Consider the following 25,702-nt stretch of genomic DNA (forward strand, 5'->3'; position numbering starts at 1 on the left):
GCAAAGCAATCCTTGCAAATCTTGAAATGGACCAATCAGAATCGTTTATTTAGACCGCGGTCCGTAATCCACAGTCCGCGTTTTACCCACACCCGTTGTTCGCGATCAACCAATCAGCGATCGTTTGACTACGAAAACAACCATCATGGCGTCGCTGCCAACATCGTCTAATTCTGAAGAAAACAGCAAAAAGTGATGAACCAGTGCCTCCTAAACAAGTATTTTATTAGCGGCAGCAAATCAAATGATGGCACAGGTGAGTGAATCACATTGCTGTGACAATTTGAAGTGGTCACAATGAAACACCACCGATTAGATCCAATACCAAGTGCTGATTTTGCACAAGCTACAAAATCTAGCGCTTCCATTTCTCTGTGGATTTTTCTCACCTTTGCTTCACAAATTATTGTTTGACCATTGAGCATTTTTTTCTGGATTAAAACACTTTACTAGTACACAAATGTGTCTATTCAATAATGTTTCATTGTGGTGCACAACTTATAAATATCACTGCTTACTACGACTACCATGTGTAAGGTATTATTTATTTTATTATTTTATTTGAGATTCTCATGTGATGCCACAAAAAATTACATGATATCATTATGGCAGTCTTTTCATTTTACATGGGGCAAGTTCGGGCAAGTAGTTCTCACCTTAAGGATTCCCCATGGGCAAGTCATTTTGTTTTTTAATGTAGAGCCCTGAACAGAGGTGTCCTCCTCGATTGTCTCCCATGAAGTCCACTTTGACTCAAACAACAACCAATGGTGCGATCTGACACTGATGTACCTTGGCCTTGGAGTTCACCTTTAATTTCTTTGGAGGTTGTTCTGGGCTCTTTGGATACAATTCTAACTATCCGTCTCTTCAATTTGTCCTCAATTTTCCTCTTGCGGCCGCGTCCAGAGAGGTTGGCTACTGTCCCGTGGACCTTAGACTTCTGAATAATATGTGCCACTCTTGTCAGAGGAACGTCAAGCTGCTTAGAGGTGGTCTTATAGCCTTTACTTTTCAGTTTGTCTATAATTCTCTTTCAATTGTCCTGGGACAATTCTTGCCTTCGCTTTCTGTTGTCCATGTTCAGTGTGGTACCTCGTCATCAAACAGCACAGTGACTATTTGTCACCCTTTAAAAATAGGCAGACTGACTGAGTTTGAAGACACACGTGAGATAATCATGTGACTCTGGTCAAATTGTTTTCAATCTTTTGAAGGGGTACCATCATTTTTGTCCATGCCTGTTTCATTAGTTTATTATGTTTATCAACCATTCAAAAGCGATGGCTGATTTTGTTTAATTTTCAATAAATTTGTATGTGTTGTTACTTTTCTAAGTTTCAAGTGATTTCAGTGAGAATTGTGGGATTGTCTTTCTTTAATTGAGGGGTACCAACAATTTTGTCCATGTGTGTAAATATATCAAAACAGCAACCTGTCCCTTTTTATGTCTGAGTTTAGCAGCTTAAAGGCAGTAGGAATGAAAGACATTGAGTAACGATTAGTTTTTGTTCGTGGGACGTTATAGCGCCACCCTAAGGGCATTAGACAGAATTCTCTGGCCAATATGTGCTGAGGTTGGCTCATAATCCTCTTGGCCTTATCTGTCACCTGCTCTCTCCAAATTATACTCAAGTCCTTCTGCTGAACCCCAATAATCTTGGAGCGAACCCTGACAATGCTATTTAGACCATTTTTTCCCACACACAGCCATTGAACCAGGTAGTAAAGAAAAAGATAAAAGAATAAATAACAGAATGATTAAAATTGGACAATATGGTGTTGCGAAGAGTTGCCCCATTAAATGGATTCTCTGTTGACCCCTCTTGATGATTGCATCCGTCTTTGTCTCAAACTTTTTGAAACTTGAGAGTCAAATATGGTGCCCAAATATTTACAAGAGTCAACAATCTCTATGTTGTTACTGTGAATAGTGTTTACTTTTAGTGTTTACCATCTGTGTCCTTATTGAGCCTGAAATCTATAATTAGCGCTTTAGTTTGAGACATTCGGGTCCAGTAAGTTTTCATCACACCTTTCAACAAAAGCATCCAGGGCCTGTCCATGGCCCGAGTCAGGACCCTGGAGCTAAGTTAGAAGGGCAGTGTCGTGCGGAAACTTGACAATATAACTGCCTTCCTGTGATGCTCTGCAGCTATACGTGTACAGGATGTAGACTAGGGGGTACAGGGCACACCCTTGGGGTGAGCCTGTATTCTTTATGCCACATTAGGTTAATTTGCACAATGTTTCGGTATTGGATTGTTGTCGCCGACTAAGCTAAATTTTTACTCAGTATTGGATTGGAAGTAAAATCAGTGGTATCGTCATTTTTTTTTTACTGTCACAGAAGTTCACACTATGATGTTAAAAGGGAATTTTGAAAAAGTATATATTTCATAGAGCCTCAATTTGGCTCAATAAAACACAGGGGGGCATGTAAATAGGAGTTCAGAACATCCACAGAGATTCTCCCATCCCATTAATTAAAAAAAAGCATATAATGCTAGGAGACCATTGTTCGATTCCACCCTCGGCTATCTCTGTGTGGAGTTTGCATGTTATCCCCGTTTGAATTTTCTCCGGGTACTCCGGTTTCCTCCCACATTCCAAAAACATGCTAGGTTAATTGGCGACCAGGTTGATTGGCTGGCGACCAGTCCAGGGTGTACCCCACCTCTTGCACAGCTGGGGTAGGCTCCAGCACCCCCGTGACCACCGTGAGGATAAGTGGTAGAAAATGAATGAATGCTTTTTCATTTGATGAAAAATATGTGCCCTATTGAGTTAACTAAACCAAAGCAGGACTTTTCTTCTTGTGGATTTTTGACCAACGTATGAATATGTGAATCAATATTTTTTTATAATTTGAAGTCTCAGGCTATGCTCAACAATAAGTCGTGTTAGACAGCCAGTCACAAAAAACCTCACGAGTTGCAACCTTTGCCACGCATGACTTGCACCAATGTTGATGAAGGAACTGTCTGAATGCATATTCTAATAGTTAATATGCTTATGTCCTCTGTTTGGGAAAAATAGTACCCTCTTAAAGTCATCCAGGCTGCGTTGACATGAGGAGTGGCTCCATGGGAAAAAAAAAAAGTCTTGTCCTCAAGGCTGTCAAAGACGAGCCACACCTTGAGATTGGCTTACCTGCCTGGGTGTGTTTAAATACCTGCACACTTACACAGCAGGCTAACTCCTGCCCAGTAACTTTGTGGCAGCTGCATTGTCAACACAATCCTATTCTTTTTTTCTTCTTCGTGGGCCTGATTAATCTGTTTGTCCACTTGGAAGCCAGGTCAGCACTCAGACTTCATCCGCATGCCAGTTAAGAGGCTTGTGCTCTGAGCACCGCCTCTTCTAGACACCCAGCCAGCTGGTGGAACGTACACACACGCAAGTTGGTGGTCTCAGGTGGTGTCTAGACAAATATGTGTGTTTTTTAGCAACCTACCTTTTGTACATGTACAGTCGCATAGTACGTTTTGTATCATAGTATCTTTGTTCTCTGGTTTTTCCAATCAAAACGTTACTAAAATAGAGTCTCACTGCTAAATATGTTGCAGCCTTAATAGGTTGTCCTCAAAGGCCTCCAGCCACAAAGTCACTATCATTTGGTGTTGGTCTGAAAACAAGCAGTAAACGTCTCATAAAAGAACATTTTAGTTTTAGTTTTAATCATGGATGATCCCCTGTTGTAGCTTTTGGCTACACTCAACAGCTTTTAATTACTTGCACAGAAAGGCAATATCATTTGGATTAATTTGGATAATGCAACAAGCTCCCCGAGAGCCTTCATTTGTCTGCTGCACATCTCTTTGCAATAAAACTTGACTGTTTATGAGTATCAAGACCTTAAAACACATATGGCGGTACACCAAATATGATTTTAAGTTGACTTAAGTTGTTGTCCCCACCAGCAGCCAGAACAGGAGTTTAAATACACTGAAAAGAAGGATTTCTTTCAAAATAAGTAGTTTGGTGGCATTGACTGGAAAACGCAATGGGGCCCGAGCTAGCGTTGTTACCTAATCCACTTCACATTTGAGGAGTATTTTGTGCTGCTTTTTCTAAAGTAAGGTGAGGTGTTTTTGGCGGATATTCCATTTGGAGAACATTGAGAACTAACTCTTGGCCTAAGCCTAACTCCATGCTAACGACTGCTACTGTATATTATCTTCCGAGAGTTACATCATGATTGTAAAGACAAAGACATAAAAAATCATCAAAGACGCACAGTCAACATTTTCCTTTGTGCCATCATGCAGCCTACCCATCAATCAACATTTTATTGATGTAGTTAGACGAGTGGCTGGTGCATTTTTATGCAGAGAAGCTCCCTCGGTGTCATTCAAAAGTTCACGGCTCAGAGTTCATTAGGTAGCGTGAAGTTGATATTGCATACCATCAATAAGGTGGAAAACTGATGTGCAGCAGTGGTCTGTGAGTGATTAGGTGTGAGCGGACTAATTACATTTACTGGACCATTGCCTGCTTAATAAGACCATATATGTCTGACGTTAATGTGAATTGTGATTACGCTGGGACTTCAAAGGTGAACTGCATTCATGTTTATGTTTGCTACTAGTCTAACATTTGTGTCAAATTATAATTGTATCCTGGAATGGTTGATATCAGTCCAGCCGAGGACAAATAAGCGTTCCAATAACGTGTAACACCTGTATTTGATTCCAATTCCTTGATAGAGTAGAGAAATTATTATGGGACAGGGCAATCTTTTGTGGAATATCCTGGACTCCTGTTTCAATGCCACCAGTGGCTGTATTGAGCAGAATAATGCTGCCTGGAGGTGTTGTGCAACATTCAACTTCCCATAGCTGACATCATGTTGTTTTTTAACTGAGACTGATCACTCTTGCTGTTTCTTGTTTAGTTGAAATGTGTATGTTTTGCTTTTTTGCAACATTTTCAAAAGAGGGACCAGCCTTAACCAGGACAAATGGGTACTAATAGAGTACGGAGTAATTTTTGGATTTGCGATGGTTAATCCCTCGGGGAATGTTCTGAACTCCGGTTTCCATACCATCAGTGCTTTGAGCACAATGATGCTTCCTGGATGTGTTTAAATTAGTACCACCTCTACTGGTTTCAGCCAAATACTTAATATAAATATTGTGTTGGTTTTGGCTTTTCTTCGTTTTTTATGGCTTTTGCGTCAACACTTTCAAAAGAAAGAGCAACTTTAACAAGTCCGACTGGCCATTTGACTACATTTCCTTAATTCATTACAAAGACATTTATGGATTACGGGATGAGAGAATCATGCTCGAGAGGTTGGCATGTTGGAAACACAGTCAGGAAATCAGCAGCTGGGATAGGCTCAAGCATACCCCTGCAAGCCTAGTGAGTGGTATAGAAAATGGATGGATGGATGGATGGATGCACGCTCAAAATGTTTTCACACCAACTTATATTGAGCAGAATAATGCCGCATGGAGGTACCTTAGCGCAATGTCCACCCATTAATTGATAATCATATGCATTCCCATCAGGTATTTAATGGGTATGCATCCATTTAGTAGCTGAAAGACTGCAAAACTATGTTGAGGTCTTTTTATTCAAAATTCCTTTCCAGTGTAAACATGTCATGACTTTAAATGCCACTGGGTCAGCTCCCCATCGTATCTCCAGCTGTCAAAAGGCTGTGTGATATATTTGAACACAGCATCTGCAACAGTCACCCTGAAAGTGTTAAAAAAAAAAAAAACTATACCAGTAAAGGCATCAGAAAGATGGAGATGATTTAAGCTGTGGGCTATTGGATCAATTCAGAAGATAGAAATAACCACCCAAGTTCCCTTGTCGCCTTGAAAAAAAAAAAGAGGCAAGCAGTCGTCCATCAGCTCACCTGACCTCTTTTCTCAAACATCCCTGCAGGACAATAAGAATATACACTCTTGGGTTTATTAGTTAGCTTAGTTGGGGGAACAACAGCTGGCAACTTAATACACGTCCATAGAATGACTTGATATGGACTTCCCCCAAAGTATCAGTGACAGTTGTGTTATAGTCTAAATCACCCAAAAATTATCTTTGCTTCAAATAAATATTATTTCTGGGTATATTATGAACAATTTGTCTCTTGCACATGAACAGTAGTGCATTATTTTATGCATTTTTCTGCAATTTAGCTTATGTAGAAGTAAATTACTGTAATGCCAAGTGGATGAAAATGCTTGCATTTGGTCATCAGTGGTGTAGATTTGCATTGCATCATTTTGGGAGAAAAATTTGGGGGAACAGGTATAACCCCTTTAAGCTATATGAATCATTTTCATACAGCTCTTCCATTGGGTCAACCTCATGTTGTGTAAGTGTAGTGCTCAACTATATTCCTTTGTTACTTCTTTTTCCCCTCTCCTGATATCATGATAAGCTCCAACAAGCTTTTTGCAGAACAGGTTTTAATGTTGAACTGTGCCTTGGGGTAAATGTTTACTTGTTCCAAGAAGAGAAGGCCCAGCCTTCACCAACTCAAACATTAACCAACTCCTGGAATGAACTCATTTGTGCACATTTGGAAACACCTTGACATCTAAGATAATACAGGCGGTGTTTAGTGTAGTGTACAGCTTTGCACTTTTGTTGGTGGACAGGTGGGAACAAGCTAAGTGGATTGTGAGTGGAAATAGGGTCTTAGTTATCAAATAGAACCTCATTCATGCTTGTAAACGAAGAGATCAATGAATGCATTGCAGAGTAGTCAAACCATTTTTGCTACAAAACACAGTCGACGCGAAAACGCTCCTTTGAGGGGACGCCACGAAAAAAAGTATACACCACCAAACTTTATTCATTAGCAGCACCTTACCTTGTAGACATTTTCCGTCAATCGGTGAACCTCGTCGGTGCGAGACATCGTGGAATCTTCGGCTAGGACCATAAAAGAGCTTTCCTCCAAACGTGTATCCGAGTAAAAAAGAAAAACGGACAGAAATTAGTTAAATAGGCAATGTTTGCGGCGAAGTAGAGGGTGGAACGTTGTCGCGCGTCCGAAATCCTACTGCAACTGAACTCACCTCGTCTACTGCATACAGCGGGCAGCCCGGGGGTACCTTCATGGACACTTCGAAAGGTCGGTATTTGCCATTTTTACCACGTTAGATGTGAGTTTACCGTACAATCGAACCCCAAAATAATACGAGTGTATAATTTAATATGAATTTACTCATTTAACTAAATCATGTTATTCGGGTCATTACATTTTTCTTTTGTGATTTGACGCAGAAGTATACATTTCCTACAGCTCTCAAACGCAACAATCTTCAGTCCAGAGCGTACATTTGCTGACCGCCCACACGTTTTCCTGTCTTTCAACTACATTTCATTACAGTCCTTTAATATTCAGGCGACTTTGTACGTACAGTATACACGTATACCATCGTTTTCTGTTGTTCTTTTTGTTGCATAAAGGATTAGGATGTGTGTCTAGAACCATAGTGATATATTGACTGAACGTATTTAAGTGCATTCCTTTAAGCTATATAATTTGTGCACATCGTCACCGTGTTAAATAATCAAGTCAATAAAGTCATTTTTGATATATCAACTCCTGATGATGCTGCCCATGGTAAAATTGCCACGAACTCCAGTTTAACAGATCACGTGATTCAACAATGGTACATGGCCTTTGTCATGTAATTAGCATGCGGACATGCTAATTAGAGATTATGCAGACATTCTAATTGTATATTTGGGTGTGTCTAAACAAGTCCCACATGTTTGTACCACCTCTGAGTCAAGTAATGCTATACAGTATACAAACATTTCACTATGAACAGGCAAAAAGGGAACCAGGAGCACCCCCTTGTGGAGAAAGGTTTCCACACAAAGTACACAGTCACAATGAACAAAAATCACGCTTTATTCAGGATAAAATACGTTAGACTGTATTAAAATGGTCCAATTTTATACCGACAACATCTCCTGCTCTGTATTCCTCGCCCTTCTCCTCTCTGCAATGAAAAAAGATAAATAATTAGGTACCCATCAATCAAAAATGAATAACAAAGGTTTTATGACAAAGGGCAGAGCTATGCTACCTGGTTGTGTACTCGCTTCCTCTGTGATTGGTTCTGCTGGAACGTCAGGAAGTTCTATGTCTTCTCCCTGTGTCAAAACGAGGAAACAAAACATACGCAAATCAGTTTCAGTGCCACGAGCCACGTCAAAAGTTGACACCGTCGCCATTATGTGAGCCGTCACGCTCAGAGACGTAATAATTGCATGTTGTCATGGTTGTATTATACTGCAAACGCTGTTGTTTTCACATTCACAGTTTGGCTTGTTCTGTTGCACCATGAGACACACACTCAACTATTGCAAGCGTTATTTGGGATAATATAAATTGTCTTGTTTATAGGAATTAGGTTGTAATAGTACAACCAAAAGTGAAAAGTCGTAATATTAGGATTACAAGAATAAAAATGTGACATGATGGGGAAAACGGTAATGTAACAAAATGGCAACATTTTATGAGAAGTTACTTTTGTTAGTCAGTTCATTTTGTGATATCGCCCCAGGCCCACTTTTTTCTGAACGAGAAATCTTGTTACATTTTAAATTTATGTATCTTGTGACACCCCAGTACTTTATGGAATAGTTACATTTAATTGTAGTATAATTTTCTTTCTTAATCATAACAATACTCAAAAAATAAAATGAGCGCTTTCTTGGTTAGCTAGTTTTTGTCCAATTTCGGTTTGTTTTCTTACGTAGTTTACTTTTCCCTCTCTTTGATTTTTGTGTTTTGCAGACATGACCTTATTCATCTTCCTGATTGGCTAAAATGGAATTAAGGTTAGTGGTTAACGCCTAGGCGTATTTACAAACAATGAAGGTACATTTTGAAATATTTAATAACTTTGCATGCATGATCTAAGTATGCTTTTAACTGCTGAACTTCCGCAAATTCAAACAAAAAACAAAAATGACAAAAGTTAAAATAATGACAGCAGTTGTAGTTGCTGCTACTACTAAACTGATCTATGTAGATGTTCAGTTATGTAAAGACACAGTAATGAGTTGTTTCAAAAAAAGAACTAGAGTTCCCATGATGCTTAGAGTGCAATACCAGATAGTGGTGAAATACTGTAGATTAATTAATTATTTCATTCATTTTCTACCGCTTATCCTCATGAGGATAGGCGAAAGGCGGTTTACACCATGGACTGGTCGCCAGCCAATCACAGGGCACATATAGACAAACAACCATTCATACTCACATTCATACGAATGAACAATTTGGAGTCGCCAATTAACCTAGCATGTAGATGTTACAATGAATTGATAAAAAGGTGGTAAAATGAACCCAAAGCCTTCAAAGCTCATCTCACACTTCCTGAACCACACTTGCTTCAAAATAGTGCTTTGGACCGTGTCAGACCAGTTACCTGAGTAATGGCCTCCAATTCAGCCAAAACAGCGTCCTCGTCGTCTTGTGTCAACACTCCTGCCAGCATGTCATCAATTTGCTGCAAGAGGAACAAATACTTATTTATTCATCCATGTTTGATGTGGTGGTTATTGAAGAGGAAGAGCAAACACAGATTAATTGAGGCAAGGTGGATACCGCTTATGAAAATACGGTAATTCGGGAAAACAAACTTTACCTTTTGATACTCAATTGCTTCCTGGGTCTCATCTAGGATTCTCTCCACATCTTCTATTGACATGATCTGTGATAAAATGGGGAAAATATGGGAAGTATGTGTGTGCATGCAACTCTGGAAGCGCTCAAGGAACGCAGCAGCCAGCAGCAGCAGAACCAGCAGCAGGCTTTGCTTCTTAATCGTTTAATCACCAAACAAGGTGAGCCCACACAAGCTATCATCTTCAGCTCTAAAGAACACTCAGCAGAAATTTGAACAACTGCAGCTTTAAGAATGCAACATATTGAGGGGGTATTTACTTATCTACCTGGTGCATACTCCTCAGACAATCATTGCCAGCTTTCAGCCCCTCGATGACTTTCAGCTCAATTTGCATGAACTCGATATCTTGAACCTGTGGATAATTAATGTAGTTTAAAATGTGTTTATCTTAAGAGATGTCAACAAACTCCAATACCATTCGCTCAAGGTTTGAGATCTGATTTTCTGTCTTGTCCAGGAGTTGATCCTGATAGCGCTTCTTCTTCAGTAGCAGCAGAGCCTTTCTGTAATAGCAATAACATAGAAATACATGAAGACAACATACAGCTAGTATGTGAATGTGTGTAACTCTTGCAGTTGGAATTAGCATGTCATCACAAATGTTCTACAGTTACAAGAGTTACTACATAATGTAATGTTATGAGATATAAGTTATCAAAAAAGTTGTAACATTTTAATCAGTTCTTCCCTTAACATATCTATAAGTGTATGATCGTAACATTATAACTTTATTCCCGAAAATGCTTTCAATGCTTCACCCTTTGCACAAACATCAAAAGAAAAAATGGTAACACTATCATTATTTACTCTTTTCTGCCATTTTTGAGCAGCTGCTTGGCGAGAAGATGCTCTTTGTCCAGCTGGAGGGTGATCCTCTTTTGATACTGCTTTAGTTTATCCCTCTGCTGCTTCAATTGCTAGGAAGGGAATACAACATATCTTGTATAGTCACAGCACTTCATACATTCACATTACGGCACGTCTCATTACTGTGGCATGCCTTAATAGGTACAAAATAATTATACACATTTAAATCAATATGTACACAGCTAGGTTGAATGATTATCTAGTTATAAGGAAAGTAACTTTTTCTAAATGATGATAAAACTGGTCTTATAGCCATAGTGCTAATGCTAACACTGCCACTATAACTGTACTAATCGGCTTTCCACATTATGAGCTCACCAAAACGGCTTTGTCCTGTTCCGTGACGCGTGAAGGCCGACTCTTTCCCCCAAACACGTTTCCCATTATTTAGACACATCCCCGATACATCATTTTCCCCCCGACGGACATATTTCGAGGTATTTTGCCATGGTAAAACGCAGCCTACTACAGCTGGCAGGCGAGCTAGCTAGTCAGCTGTCGTGTTGTGTTGTGTTGTTGCTACGGCAAGCGATGAAGGACAATAGAACACTAACCAAAAACAAGCGACCCACACCAATGCATAAGCCCTTGTTTACGCTAGAAGTTAAATGTATGCAAATGATACATTTATTATGTATTTTTCTTAAAAGACAATGCGTTCAGTAACGCCGTTAACCGCTTTGGAGAGCAACCATGACAAACATAATCTTTGTAAAAAAAATGTTGTATTTTAAGTTAATTTATTATACAGCGATTCTGTCAAAATGTACTGATTGGTGTGGAAAAAGTGTGTGCTCCCTTTCTAATTTCTTATTTTTTGGTCACACTTAAATGTTTGACATCATGAAAAAGTGAAATTTGAGTAATATGAGTGAAATATAAGACAACAAAACTGACCACTAAATGCAGTTTTGAATGAAACATTTTATTGTTAAGCGAGAAAAACAATCCAAACGTGCGCCTGTGTGAAAAAGTGTTATAGATGTTATAAAGCCATTTCTAAAGCTTTGGGCCTGCTACCATAGTGAGAGCCATTATCCACAAATGGCAAAAATATGGAACAGTGGTGAACCTTCCCAGGTGTGGCCGGCCAACCAAGATTACCCCAACAGAGCAACATCCAAAGAAATGCAGGTTTCACTGCCTCAGTTAAGGTCAGTGTTCATGACTCCTTCATAGGATCTCATAAGATATTGATCATACTGACAGTAAAATATGGTGGTGGTAGTTTGATGGTCTGGGGCTGTTTTCTGTTTCACGACCTGGAAGACCTGCTGTGATAAATGGAACTATGAATTCTACCATCTGCCAAAAAATAACAGGAACATGTTTAAAACCCCCAAAGTACAAAAGTTGTCCACACAAAAGTTTATTTTAATACATAATTCAATAAAAAGGCATTCAACAAGGACAGAGAAAACATATTTTTGCATATTTTCGTGTGATTGTGTCAAACAGTTTGATGATGAAATACAATGATGACACACAACAAGTAGTGATGCCGCTCATCGACATTCTGCAGCTTATTCAGTCCAGCGAAATACTGCAAATGCCAACCAAACCAAATGAATGAAGATGCAACACACAAGTATGCTTAAACCTTAAACACAAACATAAGCACATTTGTCAACATTGATCATTGTTATCTTTGGTGGTTCACAGCATTTATTTATTTTTGTGTGGTACTTGTGTGTAGTGTGCTGAGTAATAGTTGTGTTTAGCACCATTTATACACCAACCTGCTACAATTTCCACAATCTAATGAGACCTTTACACCATAACGGTTTTAGAGCAAGACGGTGGATGAGTGGTTAGCATGTAGGCCACACAGTCAGGAGATCGGGATGGGTTTCGTTGGGCACTATGTACATCTCATATATGCATGGGTTTTCTCCGGGTACTCCGGTTTCCTCCCACATCCCCAAAACATGCATGTTGGTGACTATGGACAATTGTCCATAGGTATGAATGTGAGTGGCTGGCGACCAGTCCTGGATGTACCCCGCCTCTCGCCCAAAGACAACTGGGATAGGCTCCAGCATACCCGCTACCACAGTGAGGATAAGCGACATAGAAAATGGATGGATGGAGGGTTTTACAGCAAAGTTGGTCAAATCTTTCCTTTATTATTATTTAATGTAAAGCACACCGATCATTCACTAATGACCGAAGTGACTGAAGGTTCAAACAGGAGTTAACTTTTACTGCCAAAAACAAGTAAAAACAAAGACATTGTTTATGACTATATTTGAAAAAAAAAATCTCAACCCAGATAGCAAACTCATTTTGTACATATTTTTTGGAATTCTCCTAACCTTTCCACGTTTTATGGCGTGGAACCTAATACACAGTGCCTCTGCTGGTTGCAACTAGGCAGCGCACTCCATTTTGTCTCAATTGCCTCAAATGGCGATTAATTCAACACAACTGGCAGACAGTTGTCCAAAATGTATATTTTGCCAATCCTTATTACAAATATAGCATGATGTTGGATATTGACAGAGATTTAGAAATTGTTTTCTGCACTTGACCTCAACCACATTAGATTGTAGTTGTGTGCCTGATTAAGTGGCCCTGTCAGTCCTAGGGGATTATAGAACATGGCCAAAAAGAATGACACACTGTGGGACTGATTATTGCTCATATTAGAGCTACACATTAACCATGCAGACTATAAGATTATAGGACAAAGAGCTAAAAGAAAAGATGTGACAAAAGATCTTCATTGACCTCATACATACATCTGACATACTGTGTTATTGAGGTAATTGCCTCATGTGGCCAGCAAAGTGCAGGCTCAGTAAACAGGATTCAAACCACGATGACACGTCTTCATACTGTCTTTGTGTCCATACTGCTACACTTGGAAGTCAGTGCCAAAGTGTCTGATCTGGGCCTCAGTCATAGACAGATAGGTGGTCCTCATACCGGGCGAGTACTGTGCATACAAACATAAAATAATACATTAATTACATTTGACTATAATATTATACAAGGTATAGACATGCCAGTGATTAAAGCAGGTAGGATGCAGACAGGAGACAATGTCAAGGTGGGGGTGGGGTCACAGTTATACTCACATGCTAGTGTACTCCTACATTGTGCCAGAAGGTCAAAGTTCACACAGTTGAGGTATAGCATGCACACGTTTGGGCTTCTAAGGGGTCAGGTACAAGCACTTTGCATTGCATGATGCAAAGAATAATAGAATGACAAAAAGGAACAACAACTAAAAACTTACGATTTTTAAAAGTCTGAGTTACAAAAAGTAAGGAAAAATAAGGGGTTAGTTTCATGCATGTGATCATATTCAGCATCAATAGAAAAACAGGCAACTAAAAAAAATACAGTGCAGAGGAACAATATATAACAATGACGACCATAATGTATCCCACCGGGGGGTCCTCTAATTGTTTCTGATAATGTACATTTTCAAAATATTTAGAAGGAGGTTCCCCTGGTAGGATACAATTGTGCAAACACCTTTTCCAACACAGACAATACATCCCATTGATATTCCACACTGATAAGGCCCATTATTCCTGAACATGAAAAGAGAGCCTTTAGCTGCCTTTAAGGGCCGTGTTCAAATGTATCTCACAGGGTTGCTATACATTTTTAAGCAGTGATTGCATTGTCTCTTTCTACTCTTTTCCCCAGTCATTGAAAGTCTGTCAATGTACTAATGCAGCTCGTGCTCCCCCCACAGTTCGACAGAAGCTTCATTATAAAGAGAGAGGGCACTTAAAAGAAGAAAAAGTAAGGATTTACCAGTGTTGTCTATTATTTAGCTGTGGGGACACATGACACACTTATTGATTGCCAGAATAAAATATGATACTAGCAGGGAACAATTCTGGCTTGTGTGCTCCTTTGTGATTTGATGCAACTGTCTAATTAATTGCATTGCCTTAAGAGGCAATTTAATCCACTGGGGAGAATTATAGCTTGGGTGCAACTGAACAAAAGGCCTGCAGAGGGCAGTGTTCAACCACTTGCACTGCGACTTAACCCTAGCTGCTGATTTACGTGCCACTGTTGAGTGCAATGTGTACAACAGCTGCCGTGGGGGGGTTCTTGTTGTGCAAGTAAGGTCAGGTGTGGTGTCGTGGTCACACTTGCGATACGAGGGCTGTATAGGGCCAACGCACCGAGGGAGGAGGGGATCCTCTGCCTATCAACGGAACGTTCTCGTATCGAGGGCTGCCTCCAAACAGCATAGTCTGATTCCTGAGACAAGGGGAAGAAAGGTAGTGAGATTTAAGAGTGATATACCAAACACAATGTGTTGTAGTGTAGCTATTAATTTAATTATAAAGGTGTATCACAGGTGTAGACACTTTTGCATCAGACACCATGGTGGCCCCCGCAGCCTGGTGGTTGGGGATCCTGTTTTAAACCAAACTATGCTGGAACTCAACATATAATGACTAATGGCTAAGCTGTTAGGAGCGATCTGGTCTACATAATGATATAATGAAGGATTACTACATAATAGCACACTGATGAAATTACATGATGTGATTTCATCTTAAGGTGTATTGTATATAATTCCACCAAAGGGTCCTTCCAGAAGCTACTGACGGAAACTGGGGTGGTTAGAGAAGACAGTTACCATTTATTGTTCAGGTTTATCAGTAATACAGTGAAAACGGGAGGAATACAATGTTCCTTCTCGACATCACGGCTCACCTTTTGCAGATTTGTTGCTTTGCTGGGGTATTTAAGTGCAATTTTGCATATTTTTTAACATTATCCGAACATGCATTTTGTTCTGCGTCCTTGTGGTGTATTAGAGCAATATATGTTGTATATGTGTTATTGTATTTACTACTGCTAAGCAGTAGAGGGCGCTGTATACTCGTGAGAGTTGGAGTATGTAGCCCGATTGGTTAAGGGAGAATGGTCCATTGTGCTCTGCCTTCTTATTGGCTGTAGACCATTGTCAATCAATCTTCTCACTTTCCTCTTTGCTAGCAATCATAGTTGTATGATGGCTAAGGTGCTACTATGGAATACTGTAAATGAATGTTCGGTTCATGGAGGATTACCAGGAGCAGTATTCAAGAGATTGGTCTTAATAATTCCAACAAAATTTGAACTTTGAGAGAGTTTAAACGAGAGGGAAATGTGAGAAAATGTGTGCCTGTCTGAAAAAGTGTATTGAGAAAGGTTTTACAGCCTTAAACATATATAAGAATTGCAAATTTTGTACTTTTGGGAACCTATCTCCCGCTATAAACAAGATGACACAAGTATTCTCTGACCCAACATTGAAAAACTTCCTTTTATATGACAAGTCATTAAGTTTCATTTACATTTTTAATCTAATATGATCTTGCCACTATTGGTGGGACCTTTGTTTTAACTATTAATTATTTCCAAAAGTTTTGTAAAAAACGAAAACACATTTTCTTTTTAATCTGACTCAGATCCAATACATTTTACAGAGAATTAAAATGTTCACATTTTTCATTGTCACCGTAAGGTCCAATATTTTGTCATTATTAGACTGGTTAACTTATTTTTACACTTTTGTACAGTTTATTAAATTAATGACATTATTTCCTATGGGAGGAATAGTTTGTATATGGGAAACTAGCCTTACATGTATTCCGGTGGAGGAAGCACATTTGATGCAGACTGAGGAGGAGGCTGGAGGCTGGCCTGGCTACCGACACTGCTGGTGTAGCTGCAGAAACTGTGAACGTTGGACCCTCTCTGGTTGTAGGACATGCGTCGCGCTTGAGGGTTGAAGGGGTCCTCTTCATCGATGTCATCATACTCTTTGTCTCTGCATGCCAATCACAGAGTGAAAGAGTGCACATGTGAGCACTTGTGCAGCACTGCATTGTGGGTAGCGGTAGTAATGAGATAAGGGGGTTGCCTCGTGCTGACCTGCTGCCCATTAGTGTCCACACTCGGAAAATAGCACACAGCATGGCGGAGAGTGCACAAGCAGCCAGCAGAGAGAACAAAGCCAGGTAGAGGAGACCTTCTACGCCATCATAGCACACACCCATTAGGGCATCCAGGTAGTCCTGCACATCCATATAAAGGGTATTAATAATCTATACCTCCACTTTAAAGCATGCAGGCACTTTTAAATGAATACGGATGGAGAACACACTAGTGAGGATAAGCGGCATAGAAAATGGATGGATGGATGGATTGAAGTCAATGAGGGTCTCTGCAGGTTTTAAAAAGTAAACTTTAAGACGGCAAATGTAACAACATAATGAATGAAATGTAAGACCCATTTCACGTCCATACTAGCACTTTTGCTGCTGGAATTTTATGACCACTTTTCCGATTTGCCATGGGATTCCAATGCCTTGATGTCCAATGTTCCACCTTTCAAACCTTTCTTGTGGAAGGTGCAATATGCTCCACTGACTTCAACTGTGCATTAAATTGTTTATTCTGGAGCCATAAGATGGATCGGATACAAGTAATTGGGCTTTTCAATTCTAAAAACTCAATAGAAATATAATTAATGCTGCAATAATGGCAAAAGATGCTCTGTTATATATTTTACATTTGTACAAATTTCTAGGCAAATTCCAAACCTTTAAAGATCTTATGGTCTACTGACATTGATACAAAAGCATACATATTGCCTACGCATTGTCCCACAATTTGCCGTGAAATGTGTGTCATTTATTTATTTATGGTGTGCCTGAAGCGTGTGAAGAAATTGACATGCAATTTGTGACCGACTTATTTACACCTTGTCAAGTACTATTTACGTCTGGTAGACAACAACAGTGAATGCATTTTTCCTGCATGGGTATGCATTGTCACCACCACTTCCTGCATCCGTAAAGCAGTCGTGGTATTACTTGGTCCCAGGCATCACCCCAGCTTCATTAATTCCTTGATTTGCACGGGACCTACAAGACATTGAACTCCAGACCAGAAGCTCATGCAAAAACGAAAGGTAAGTCTATATTTTCCTCACAGCTGCAAATAGAGAATGTGCAAAGAGCAGGAAGTTGTCAATAAAGTAGAAAAAAAGGGTGCAAGGAGAGTGTGGAAGAGGGCATTGCTGACTAGAAGACATCACGTTGGGGATTATGATCACGTATTAACAGAAAACCACAAGAAAGACCCAGGATATTTCTTGATATTACCACCCACATACATACACATACTTCAAGAGTATGATCGTGTAAACAAAATGTTGCCTTGTTTTGCATACATTTTCTGGTTAGCATACATTATGGTGCGTCTTGTCTCGGGATGTTCTGATCAGGATTTTATGCTGCCGGTGATCCATGAGTGAAACTGGCCGATACCGATCATATACATGCAGTAAATGTTTAAATGTACTACTGGCTATATTAGGCTACACGTTAACATGTTAACATGTTTGCCTATTTTTAATAGATGAATTGGATTTACATGGGAGACTTTTTAAAGAGTCGGATTCGGTTACAGTCGGACCATCTGGAATGGACAAACTTGGTTTGACACAGCTAACATCCATTCATTCTTGAATGGGCTTTACTTCTGAACACCATAAAATAAATCCGGCCAAATTAGGTCTCTCTCAGGGCCATAAACCAAACCAGGACTATTTACGTTCAATTTCACTTCACTCACTTATCAGGGAAAACAACATTAAAGTGTGAGAATTGAGAGAAGATTTAGAGTGCTGTGAGAGTGACTGGAATGAGACAATTATACCGGTAATTTTGGAGGTTTTGCTGCGTGTTCACAAACAGTGTCGACTATTACTGGAAGGGATTTAACGAGGTGCAGTTAATTCAAGCAGAAAGACTTTGATAGCTGCAAGTTTAAAGGAACTTAAAGCAATTAAAGCGTGAAACATGCTCCTCACCTTGTGCAGTCCGCGACAATCAAGCAAGGCTGTCAACTGGTGTAGATTAAACTCGCTGGCGTTCAACAGGCGCTGAATGCCTAAAAGGTCTCTCTGTGGAGAAAGGTCACAGAGATAAGGTTCAGTATTGTGGCAAAGTCTGAACATTTACACATGCAGTTTACACATACTTCACACCAAGATTAGCCGCACTAAAACGGAGTATATGTGTGTGAATGAGAGGGAAGTGGAAGAGTGAGGTTACAATGAGAAGAGATACAGAAGGTGGAGAATTTTAAGTACTTGGGGTCAACAGTCCAGAACAATGGAAATTGTGAAAAGGAGGTGAAGAAGCGTGTGCAGGCAGGATGGAACGGGTGGAGAAAAGTGTCAGGCGTGATGTGTGATAGAAGAGTGTCAGCTAAAATGAAAGGAAAGGTATACAAAACTGTGGTGAGACCAGCCATGTTGTTTCTAGAGTGCCACTGAGGAAAAGACAAGAAGCGAAACTGGAGGTAGCAGAGATAAGGATGCTGAGGTTCTCATTGGGAGTGACTAGGATGGATAGGATCAGGAAGGAGTACATCAGAGGGACATTACATGTTAGGGGCCTTGGAGATAAAGTCAGAGAGGCGGGACTGAGATGGTTGGGACATGTCCAGAGGAGAGATAGTGAATATATTGGTAGAAGGATGCTGCGTCTAGAGCTGCCAGGTAGGAGGAGTAGAGGAAGACCAAAGAGGAGGTTTATGGATGTAGTGAAGGAGGACATGAGGGTAGTTGGTGTGAGACAGACAGATGCAGAAGACGGGGTTGGATGGAGAAGATTGATTTGCTGTGGCGATCCCTGAAGAAAAAAGCCCAAAAAGAAAGAAGATTGTGCAAAAGTCTTAAGACTTGGCACACTGGCTTTGTCGTTTTGTATAAAAAATATACATACACGCAGTAAGGATGATCTGATCAATCGGCCATCCATCAGTATAGGCCAATTTCCATGAAAAATCATGTGATTGGCATATGCCAATAAATGCCTTTCAACGCCAATCAAAAAAGTAGATCACCTGTGGCTAGCACTATTGCAGCCCACAGTGATCCTTTTGTGAAGTGTCTTGCCCTAACTAACGTCTAAACGTCTGGGGAGGTAGAAGCATGTTAAAAACTATTTGAAGAATTAATCACCAGTCCAACGCCAGCTAATGAGGCCATGAGCACATGCACCCACCGTGCACCCACCGTGCATGTGCATTTATTACTAATACATTTTTTTTGGGTGCCCTACAATTCCAAGGGACCTTTGAATTGTCCTGACATTTTCCCCTCTCAACAGCATCCCCTTAGCACTCATCATAAATAAATTGAAAAATGAATCTATGCGATTGGTATAGGTATTGCCCAATTAAGTCCTGGATAATTGGTATCTGAATCGGTACCATAAAACCCACATCACAATACATAACTTTTTCATACCTCAGCCGTGGGGAAGACCGGCACGGAAAACTGCAGCAGGCCCTGGATCTGGATCTGCATGGTGGTTACGGAGCGCTGGCAGATTGTCAAAGACTGCCACACACATACACACACAAACAAACACAAAGGGGTCATTATTAAAGTATGCACCCTGTCAAGGACACATCCAAACAAGGCTATACAGTATAATGCGCTTTAAGGGAGAGTAAATATCAGACAGATTATACATACAGTACCGCCACCAAAGCAATAGATTTGCTTTATCAAGCAGGACCATCAAGAGAGATTATCTTTACCTCCTTAACAATTAATCCCCAAATTGATTTTTTTATGTGTGCGTGTGTATGTTCAATGCCAACATTTAACATGTACCAGGTTACCAATTTAATAATAATAATAATAATAACAATAAATCATAATAAATAAGAATTTCTCTGTTTGTGCTCCAGCTGTGTTTATTTTCCATGCCCTCATTTAAAAGCATCTGCATTTCAAGAGCATGGCAATTAGCCTCTAAGTGTGTTGTTGTTGTCCCCTATGTGTATAGTAGCTGTCGTTATGCAAGCTATAATAACAGTCAATGAATAAATCATGCATTTTGTGAGCGTGCCCACCAGACAGATTATGTAATGAGGGTAAAAGATTTTATTTTTTCCCCCCAGAGCTCCGGTACGGAGAAAAACACTTTATATCACTAATTCCACCCGAGGTGGTGCAAAGAGAGGGAATTTTATTTTTATTTTAAAAAGTGGATGTCTGTACCTGTTGGAAAGGGTTGGGTAGATTCGGACTGCAGAACAAATAATAATGTGCAACATCTGCAGAGAAGGCGACAGTTGGTTAGATATATTGACAATATGCATCATGTATTATTAATTTACCTCCAGTGAGGAAATCTTTGGTTTGGTTGACAATAAACTTGTCAGGAGACACGCAGAAGTCACTGGTACCCTGTGTGAGAGAGTAGTAAAGGTCTGGTTCATGAATGGCAGCAAACCTTATTGATCGTTTTAGAACATGTCATGCTTTGCTGGCCCATTAAAGCTATAAAATATATACATGTTCTTTAATGCAGCCCATGAAGAAATGCTGATGCCTCTGCATGAAATATTCAAGTGAATGGCAACAAAAAATATGCAGCACTTAGGAAAACATCTGCAATATGGCTGGTATTAATTATTTTATGTCAGAGCAGGAATCCCACAAGTTAGAATGTTTTTCTCATTAAAAACGCACTTGATTTAATCAACTGCAGAGAGTAACAGACATCTATTATGGCAGCCTTTATTTGTGTTTTGGTTTTTTTATTTGAGTTTGGTTTACAGTAATCCTTCACCAATTTCTCAGCTACATTCTATCATGGATTTTCATATATACATCATATAATAATCGCTGTTTCGTGGCTGAATATGGCCTATTTTTAATAAAATGTGCAAATGTTACACATTTTCTTTTACAAATTAAGCATTTTCAAACATAACTCAAATATAAATATAACACATTGTGATGATAATTTGTAGTCTACACTGGTCAGGAGATGTTAGTAATGTTACATTGATGAGAAGTACTGTACAGAACAGGAAGTAAAATAAATAACTTATAACTTATGTTATGTTTTATTTATGTCTAATATGTCTTATTTTCTCTTATAATATCTATAGTGGTACTATATTGGATAATACAAGTGTAAAAGTGACTATAGGGGTGTTATTTCATGTCTAGAGAGCTCTCACAATGTTTAAAAGTGAGAGGGTCATAAAAAGGGTTTTTTATGCTCTAACTACAAAAAAATATTTGATTGATAAATAAGGAAACTCAAACTTTACGGAAATTCACTTACAACAGTCTGCAAACAACTAATCCTAGGAAACAAGACAATTATTTCAAACATGCTAAAGAAGGTTACACTGAAGTACATGATGTTTACACAATTCAACATGTACAAATGAAAAGGAGAAGGAAGAAGCAGAGTTTATTTAATCCTACCCCCTCCCTCCTTATATCATAACATTATAGATTACGTTGACCAGAATAGTAGGTATTTAGCTATTTTCCAGACACATTTTTGGAAAAAATAGAGAGACAATCTCTGAAAAAACAACTATTATTAGTAGATATTGGTATGGTACATTTGGTGGAAGTTGTTGATCAAAAGTATCTTCCAATTAACAACATAACTCCTCCTCTGTTCAAGACACCTTTTTTCTCCATCTGCCTTGCCTGGTTCCTATAGTGTGTGTTTGTGTGTGTGTGTGTGAGAGTGACAAGAAGAAAAGCTCTACCTCGCTTCATTTGGAGCCACCTGTTGGTTTGCATGTATACATCTCCAGGTCCCGAAATAAATGATGGCAGGTCTTTTTCAGATGACGAACACGATAATTTTTTAAATACATTTTTGGCACCGGAGGAGGTGCGACAGGCCGGAAGGTCGAAGCACGAACCAACAGCTGACCTGTGCAACGATTTTGTCGCTGACATTTTAAAGTAGAATGTTACTGAAATGACAGTGTTCAAAAGACGTTCTGTCTATTTTCTAGCCTGCCAGGTCAAGGCAGTGGTCATGGGGTAATGAGGTCAAAAGGTCAACATGAACAGAGGAATTCGCCTTTGTGGAGAGAGCAGGTTTGGCGTGTGTGTCTAATATGCGGCGATTTGACTCATGCTATGCAACATTTGCATTGAAATATCCAGCCGGAAACAGTCGGAAGAAGGCATGCCAACAGCAAGCTGACTGCACTTCGGCTAGCTTTGCCGGTACTTTAGCAATAGCGATGGACAGAAAGCTATTCACAGATCATTCACAAAAATCTGATGCTTGATGTGGCAAATGAACTTTTTGACGACTTGTCGGATAAAGACAAAATAAAAAGCTTTCACGCCTTTCACGCCTTTTATATCTCTCTTAGCCACAAAGGTTCCCCATCCCTGAGGAAGTGTCCAGAATGCAGGGGTCATTGTGGACCAAACACCACAAATTAGGTCCAAGATGGTTTGAAATGTGCTGAAAAGTGATGCATTCAATGACAGCAGATTTCTACAGTACGTTTCAGCTCCCCTTGAGCTGTCCAGATGTCTAATCCTAAAGAATAATCCTCATATTCCAGGATGCCTCCAGGAAACCGGGGGAATACCAGGAGGGGGGCACGCGCTCTTTGTACCCCTGACTGTGCCCCAAATGCGGGTCTCCATTACTACATTAAGCCTAAATGTACTGAACACCGTACTGACAGCAAGGAGGATTTATGGTTAGATTTTGGAGGAGTAATTAATGCGAGGGAGCGTTGTTTCTAAGTGTGATTAACCCAAAAGTCTTATTATAATCAGCTTTACCAAAATAAGATCAATGAGATACAAAAACAACAGAAGTGAACCTTCCTAAATTGGGGAAATAACACGGCTAAAATAGACTCACCACAGCCGTAGCAGTGCTGGCTCCCAGCGAGGCCCAGCTCAGAATCAACGACAGCATCACAAAGACCATTATCCTGTGAAGAGAAGATGGTCACGGTGGTAGTTTTATTTCTTTTTGACATGCTTAACAAAACTGAGGAAAACAGAAGCGGCTGTCACATGGTCCACTATATGCTCTTTCCATTCTTGTTGTGTTATCTGACAGCCTTTAGGGTATTCATTAAAGGACAAGTCCGAAAGACATAAACAGCATAAAAGTGAGTCCCCCGCCCCAAATGGATGCATAAAGGCTGCATGCAGTGTGCTTGGCTTCTCAGCTGACTCCTCAGACCTCCTTGAAAGCAGCAATAAAGAAGTCTGAGAGCACTTAATAATTAGTTAAGGGAGCAGCAGCCTCATCCCGCCGGGTGCCCAATCAATAGGCATTAGTGAAAGCCATCAGAGGGGGGGATGAGAAGGAGGAAGCAGAGTATCGTCTGTTAGCGTCAACACATAGGCGGAGTGCTAAATTGGCCAAATGTGATAGGAAGTCTGGACTGTGTGCTAGGCAATCCATCATTCCTGTCATCCTGTTTTTCTTTAAGCATTGTCTGAATGCATAAGTAGGACAACTATTACTATTACTAGGACAACGCGGGCCAAACACTCATTGGCTCGAAAATATTGGATTTTTTTCCCCTCAAGAACAAAGGACTAAATCAACAATAATGTCGTGGCATTGCCTCAAAGTCCAATCAGACTTTCAACCACAAATTCATAATTCACCAATCCATACATTTTCTATACCGCTTATCCTCACGAGGGTCGCGGGTATGCTGGAGCCTATCTCAGCTGTCTTCAGGCGAGAGGCGGGGTACACCCTGGACTGGTCGCCAGCCAATCACAGGGCACGTATAGACAAACAACCATTCACACTCACATTCATACCTATGGACAATTTGGAGTTGCCAATTAACCTAGCATGTTTTTGGAATGTGGGAGGAAACCGGAGCACCCGGAGAAAACCCATGCATACACAGGAGAACATGCAAACTCCACACAGAGATTCCCGAGCGGGGAATCAAACCCAGATCTCTGAGCTGTGTGCACTAACCCCTCAGTAAAAAAAGTCTATATTACATTGTATAGGCATACCACCAGTGGTACTTTTTTTATTTGGTGAACCAAACAAAAAATTTAAATGCAAAAGAGCTGCAACAATTAATCAATGATTAATCGATTATTAACTATTTTTGTAATCGATTGGTTTTTTTTCAAACTTAAATATGTAAATATCCTCTAATTTCAGCCTTTCAAATGTGACCATTTTTGTGACCTATTGTCTTTGTGTTTTGTCATCTATGATGAGCCTTTTTGCATCTTTTATGTTGCGGACCCAACCACTAACTGTAGGTGTTTGCTTCATATTAATTTGGTCCATCTATGGCCTAGTGGATGACTCCATGAATTGAAACAAGCTTCAGATTAATCAACTAAGAAAATGATCATGATTGGGTTCTTGTGTATATTTATTACTTTACTGAAGTTTTTGATGAAAATGTTGATTTTTTTTCTATTTAATATTAATTTAATATAATATTCAAGGGGCAACGTGGTGCTTAATTGTGTACTTTTATTTACTTACTCTCTCAGGTCAGATCTCTCTGTTGCTGAAATACAGGCAAAAATTTAAAAGGTGTTTTTAAAAGAGCCGATTTATCATTTAATCAAACAATAACTAACCAATATTGAAATAATCATCACTAATAGCACTAAAATAAATGACAAAATAGGACGAGCTATTTACAGAACATAAACAACGGCCACATGTTAGCATGTACTTAGCTGGTACCTTATAACCTCCAATATCATTACGTAGCAACCAAACAGACTCTTACCATCTGCCGGTCACAGTAACTAAGTGACGTATTTGCGAAGTATCTCGAGGGATTGCACTGATATGTTGTAATGTCATCAAACATTTGATATTTCTATTACTTTTCACTATTTTATTTATCTTACATACTGTATCATACATGTTGTTGAATGTGAGTGTGAATGGTTGTTTGTCTATACGTATGTGCCCTGTGATTGGCTGGCGAACAATCCTCTCGCCAAAGATAGCTGGGATAGGCTCCAGCATACTCCATGAGCCGGATAACAATTAACCACCATTGAAAGTGAATGAATATTATACATATTTTTATTAATTTGATTGTTTTCTTTTATTCTATAAATTTGCATGCTATGTTATACACATTAATTTATTAATTTTGTATTGTAATTGTATATTATATTTTATGTTTTTTCTTTTTATTTATTATATAAATGTATTTTATTAATTTATAATACAAATACACATCATTTTAAGAATTCACAACTATTTTATTTTCTGTATATCATAAACATTGATTTTATATGAATAAAAGCCTACTACAACAGCATGGATAGAATTCCAGTCACAGAGAAAGCTAAGGCC

At 39.5% G+C, this 25,702-nt stretch overlaps 3 protein-coding genes across 8 annotated transcripts in view; all 3 read right to left on the minus strand.

Annotated features, from left to right (window-relative positions):
- baiap2a (BAR/IMD domain containing adaptor protein 2a) overlaps positions 1-7,306 on the minus strand; it is a 60,995-nt gene extending 53,689 nt beyond the window's left edge. The window contains exon 1 of one of the 4 annotated variants that reach the window (XR_013629926.1): positions 6,836-7,306. Coding sequence is in view for 3 of the 4 variants with exons in the window: in XM_058049795.2 (XP_057905778.1) it covers positions 6,836-6,907 (72 nt within the window). In the remaining variant the exon portion in view is untranslated. The remainder of the gene's footprint in view (positions 1-6,835) is intronic. The other 3 variants (XM_058049795.2, XM_058049793.2, XM_058049794.2) reach the window with 3 other exon arrangements.
- Positions 7,307-7,864: 558 nt separating this feature from the next.
- LOC131103488 (charged multivesicular body protein 6-like) lies at positions 7,865-11,088 on the minus strand. The gene is made up of 8 exons (XM_058049803.2): positions 10,863-11,088; positions 10,485-10,594; positions 10,093-10,180; positions 9,943-10,029; positions 9,636-9,701; positions 9,417-9,497; positions 8,067-8,133; positions 7,865-7,979 (listed from the first exon to the last, which is right to left on the minus strand). Exons 1-8 carry the CDS (start codon positions 10,926-10,928, stop codon positions 7,933-7,935), a joined length of 612 nt encoding a protein of 203 aa, XP_057905786.2. The 5' UTR covers positions 10,929-11,088; the 3' UTR covers positions 7,865-7,932.
- A 424-nt stretch (positions 11,089-11,512) lies between these two features.
- Positions 11,513-25,702, minus strand: part of ttyh2l (tweety homolog 2, like) — a 39,026-nt gene continuing 24,836 nt past the window's right edge. Inside the window, exons 6-15 of one of the 3 annotated variants that reach the window (XM_078796992.1) lie at positions 23,246-23,318; positions 20,715-20,784; positions 20,596-20,651; positions 19,834-19,926; positions 18,388-18,480; positions 16,443-16,585; positions 16,153-16,338; positions 14,696-14,774; positions 13,786-13,798; positions 11,513-13,482 (exon numbers count right to left, since the gene is read on the minus strand). In XM_078796992.1, the coding sequence (XP_078653118.1) occupies positions 13,442-13,482; positions 13,786-13,798; positions 14,696-14,774; positions 16,153-16,338; positions 16,443-16,585; positions 18,388-18,480; positions 19,834-19,926; positions 20,596-20,651; positions 20,715-20,784; positions 23,246-23,318 (847 nt within the window). In that variant the 3' untranslated portion in view covers positions 11,513-13,441. Of the gene's footprint in view, positions 13,483-13,624; positions 14,775-16,152; positions 16,339-16,442; positions 16,586-18,387; positions 18,481-19,833; positions 19,927-20,595; positions 20,652-20,714; positions 20,785-23,245; positions 23,319-25,702 lie in introns of all 3 variants that reach the window. The other 2 variants (XR_009119613.2, XM_058049798.2) reach the window with 2 other exon arrangements.

Source organism: Doryrhamphus excisus, linkage group LG16 (genome assembly GCF_037039965.1).
Source record: "Doryrhamphus excisus strain RoL-2023G ecotype Guam linkage group LG16, RoL_Dexc_Guam_v1.1, whole genome shotgun sequence".
In the NCBI taxonomy this organism is placed as follows: Eukaryota; Metazoa; Chordata; class Actinopteri; order Syngnathiformes; family Syngnathidae; genus Doryrhamphus; species Doryrhamphus excisus.

Bases quoted from the DNA above. Each gene is read 5' to 3' on its own strand.
- LOC131103488 (XM_058049803.2), bottom strand. From the start codon at position 10,928: ATGGGAAACGTGTTTGGGGGAAAGAGTCGGCCTTCACGCGTCACGGAA. The intron at 10,030-10,092 runs GTATTGGAGTTT...AATTATCCACAG, and splicing joins TCTCAAACCTTGAGCGAATG to GTTCAAGATATCGAGTTCAT. The intron at 9,498-9,635 runs GTAAAGTTTGTT...TTCCTCTTGCAG, and splicing joins AAGCAATTGAGTATCAAAAG to CAAATTGATGACATGCTGGC.